The 4,256-nt window shown below is 47.2% G+C and overlaps 1 protein-coding gene across 1 annotated transcript; it reads left to right on the top strand.

Annotated features, from left to right (window-relative positions):
• Nucleotides 1-4,256, top strand: ECRG4 (ECRG4 augurin precursor). Its single transcript, XM_084491512.1, has 4 exons — nt 1-161; nt 604-651; nt 1,624-1,781; nt 3,709-4,256. Exons 1-4 carry the CDS (start codon nt 71-73, stop codon nt 3,868-3,870), a joined length of 459 nt encoding a protein of 152 aa, XP_084347638.1. The 5' UTR covers nt 1-70; the 3' UTR covers nt 3,871-4,256.

Below are 4,256 nucleotides of genomic sequence, written 5' to 3'. Positions count from 1 at the left end.
CCCCCTCTCCCCGCTCTCCCCTCGCTCTGCTCCGTCTCGTCCCGGCCCGGCGGGGACTCCGCTCTCCGCTATGCCTCCACCGTGTCCCCGCGGGGCCCTGCCCGGGGCCTTCCTCCTCTTCCTCCTCCTCCTCCTCCTCCCGCTGCTCTGCGCGGCCCCCGGTGAGTGAGCGCAGCTTTGTGCGGGACGAGCATCTCCCACCAGCACCTTGCTTTTGGGGCTCATTGAGGGTTTTGGGGACTGGCCACGAGGACACGCTCCATGACAATTCCCCAGGCTGATCGTCCCAGCCCAGGTGTTGTCACTGCTGGAGACCTTCTGCTGGAAAAGGCAAACTTTGTGTCAGGCAGATGAGGTATTGGGGCTCCCTCCCCAAAACTGCTGGGGAAAGGGTGCCAGAGGGTTGGAGGCTTCCCTGTAGCTCGCGGTGCACCAAGGCACGTAAACGGGAGCACTGGTGGAAACTTTCTCCAGCCTTTCCCTCGGTGGAGGGGAGTTACGGCATCTCTCTGTGTGCCCGTTGAGATACGACTGTTTTGTTGTAGTTATTTCATTGCTAAATAGAGTGGGTAGCTGAAATGTGTTTTATTTTTGCTTCTCCAGACGTTTCGAGAGGAAATAAGCTTAAACTGATGCTTCAAAAACGAGAAGGTAAAGAGACAGCAAATTGCTTTCCCTCTTTTATTTATTATTTTTTCCCCTCTGATTCAGCTGTCATCAATCACAGCTCTAAAAGTGTCCTCACTGCTCTAAGAGAGCAGCCAGAGGAGCGCTGTATGAGCACCTAGCCCAAAGCTGGCCGTGCACAAGTATGTGTGATGTGACTCCTGCGAGCACAGCGCCAGCTCTGTGGTGTCTGTGCCCACAGGTCCCTGTGGGTCCTGCTGCTGTCCCCTTGGGACACCTTCCCTAGGTGTAGGTCCTTGTGTGTTACCTGTGAATAGGTGACCGCTTGCAGCAGCAGCCATTCCTGCACCCCGGCATCTTTTGGCTTTTCTTCTGTCTCCCAGTGAGAGGGACAGCCCAGGGGGAAGCTCTTTGCAGGCAAGATGTTCCTCCTACCCCTATGCATGCTCCTGGTTTCTCGGGAAGCCCACCCTGCCATCACATGGCACTGTGCCACTTTGATGAGAGGATCATCACTGTGCTTAGCAGGGGAGGGGCTGTCCAGCCCTCACCAATGCACGTTTTGGATATACTTGCGCTCCTCCAGCAGCAGCAAACCCCTTATTTGTGAGCCTGGCATGCTGAGAGCATTCCCCCACGTCCCCTGAGCTATGCGTTTCTCCAGCTGCTTCTGGCTCTGTAACTTCACCTCCTGTCTTCCTTCCCTCTCCTGTGGCTGCAGCACACAGAGGCCAGTCTCCTGTTCTCTGTGTGGGTTATTGAGTTAAATTCCACCCTTAACATGTCTTCGGGCTCAGAATAGCTGTTACAAAGTCCAAGAGAATAGGAATAGCTGTGAAACTGTACTGTATCACCAGTCCCTGTTTTTATTACCGCTACATACTCTGCACTGCCAAGGACGGAGGTAATGAGCACAACGAAATGTTTACAGTGGGGTACATTTCAGGCTGATTAAAAATTTTCCTGGCGTGTCTTTTGGGGGGAAATTAATTCCAGTCCCCGCCGCCGTGAAGCCCGAGGTGTCGGTGAAAGAGAAGGCGGCCAAGGAGTTCCTGAGCAGCCTGAGACGCCACAAGCGGCAGCTGTGGGACCGCAGCCAGCCCGACGTGCAGCAGTGGTACCAGCAGTTCCTCTACCTGGGCTTCGACGAGGCGGTGAGTGAGGCACCCCAGGAACGTCAGGGCTCAGGGTGAGCTGTTCCAGGGGCTGCCCTGCTCCTGGTCACGAGTTGGATGCTGAGATTTTGTTCATCTGGTTTAAATAGCAAACGTTGCACAGAAATATAAGCTCGGTATTTGTTAGAGACTTCCATGTAGTTATATTAACAGACAAAACAGTGTTAAAATCCTGGCAGGAATTCTTGCCTTCTACCGAACTTAAGCTTAACAGGTTACAGACAAAGCTTGCCTCGAGAAATAGTCGGCCAGACGGGGTAATCAATTGCGTCTCAGGAAATGAGTTTGGCAGGCTCGACTCAATCAATTTGCTTCTAAACACGCTGAGAAAGCCACACCAGGCTGGTCCTGGGTGGTGTTCTTCAATGAAATTGCACCACCGTCACCTACCTCGCATGGCTTCCGGCCCCTGCCAGCACTGGCAGCTGTGCCTTGACTCTAAATGCGAAAGGAAACCTGCCTGGCAATGTGCTCCCTTCAAATGATAAGGATATATTTCCCTACAACAGTTAATTTGTATAAACACTGGAGTGGAAGCAAGAGTTCCCAGCTGATATGCACGCTGCACAAAGCCCCGCTCAACAGACACTGAAAGAGAGTGGAAAACGTGCATTTACTTGCAGTCCCATGTGTGGAGTAATTTGTACATAAATAAGAGGTAAAAATAGATATAGACTTTGAATTCCTGGCTTCTGTCAGCTGCATGAATGTGTTTAATGAGACTGCATGGGCACAGGCAAGCTGGAGTACATTTTAGACCTTTGTGTTATGTGGATTGCTTAGAAGATGAATGTACTCATTTTCAAAGCTGGAACAATTAAAAACAATCCTTTGCTTGGACTGCAGTAATGAAGGCTACGTTTCTTTGTTGCTCCTGGACATTATGCAGATACAAGTTACTTTTTAACAGCATGGCCGTACCCCTGACACAATAGGAAAAATAACAAGCGCAGCATTGTGGATCCCCAACTAGAGACTGGGTGCAAATCCCAAGAGGTTAAGTAGCGAGGACAAGCCACGCAGATAAGATGTATTCCTCGCTGCACGTTGCTGTGTGCATTGATGAAAATGAAACGAGGCCTGTTGTGGGACACAATGAATCCACTTAGGAGCTTTTCTAGAGTATTAAGACACAGTTTTAACAATGAAATAACTGTTTGTTCCAGCCATGCTTTAGCAAGGACTTAGGCCATACTTACCCATTGTGTATTTTGCGAAACTTTTTTTTTCAAATCTTGGCCAAAAATATTTCCAAAGAGTCATTCATATGGAAAGGCTTTGGCTTGGCAAGTATTTGATATCCTTGCATACTGTTTTTCCACTGCTGTCGTGTACAGAATTGAACTGCCTACTGCCTATAGCTGTATGTTTGATTAAAAATGGAACGTGAAAAATAAAATAAGTGAGACATCAGAGCCAAAAAGTGAAGGGTTCTCTCACTCATTTTGCAATTGAAGGCCTTGTAACTAAAGACATAGGGGAGCAGAAAGACAAATTTTCATATTTTTAAGTGCAAAACATTGAAATGTTTCTATTGTCTGCTGTTGAAAAGGTAGCAGAAATATTAATGGTGCTCAGCATGTGTTCCACTGGAAGATGCTCTCAGTTTAAGCACTGCATAGAGGGCAGGGCTGTGGGGTGGTGGGTCCCAGGCGGGGCTGGTCAGGACATCAGGACCACATCAGGATCTGGATATGTCCCATAGAGAAAGTTGGTGCAGTCATAAAACCTCTTGGACACAGGGATTTAGTTTTGTCAGATACGTGATGGATCTGAATTTCTGGAGGAACAAAAGAAAAAAGGAATCTGTCACCTTTTTATTTCCTTTTATTCTCTTCATTGTAAAGTTTTATTCTTGGACAACAAGTATTTATATTTATTTCTTTATTATTTATTTTTCTGGCAGAAATTTGAAGATGACATGTCCTACTGGACGAGCTTAGGGCGCGGTGGCAATGAGTACTACGGTGGGTACTACCAGCACCACTACGATGAGGATTCACCAATTGGCCCGCGGAACCCCCACACCTTCAGGCATGGGGCGGGCGTCAACTACGATGATTACTGATGTCATTTCTCCTCCCTCAGCTGGTATCTATAGGGCTGTGATGGGCAAGTTGGGTCTAAGTGGCCCTGCTTCCCCTGCTGTTTGTGTAGAACAGCAAGTGTAAAGGAGCTGCCAGATTTTGAAAAGAGAAATATGACTTTTTAAAACTATTGTTACTTAGTAGTACACTATATATAAAGTGTTATAGAAATAAAGTTTTTTTTTTTTGATAAAATAAACAATTTTTCATTATTTAGTAGAGCTGAGTAGAGTGAGTTTCATTGAGCTGTATTACTAGAGATTAATTTTTAAAAAGGCTTTTTCATTTGCTTTCCTACACCTAATTGTAAAATTACATTATGTCATCTAGCTTGGCATATAGAGAATATAATATATGCCAATACGTA

This window comes from Aythya ferina (genome assembly GCF_964211825.1).
Source record: "Aythya ferina genome assembly, chromosome: 1".
In the NCBI taxonomy this organism is placed as follows: domain Eukaryota; kingdom Metazoa; phylum Chordata; class Aves; order Anseriformes; family Anatidae; genus Aythya; species Aythya ferina.
The sequence above is the reverse complement of the archived record's forward strand: the minus strand, read 5'-3'. Positions and strand labels throughout refer to the sequence as shown.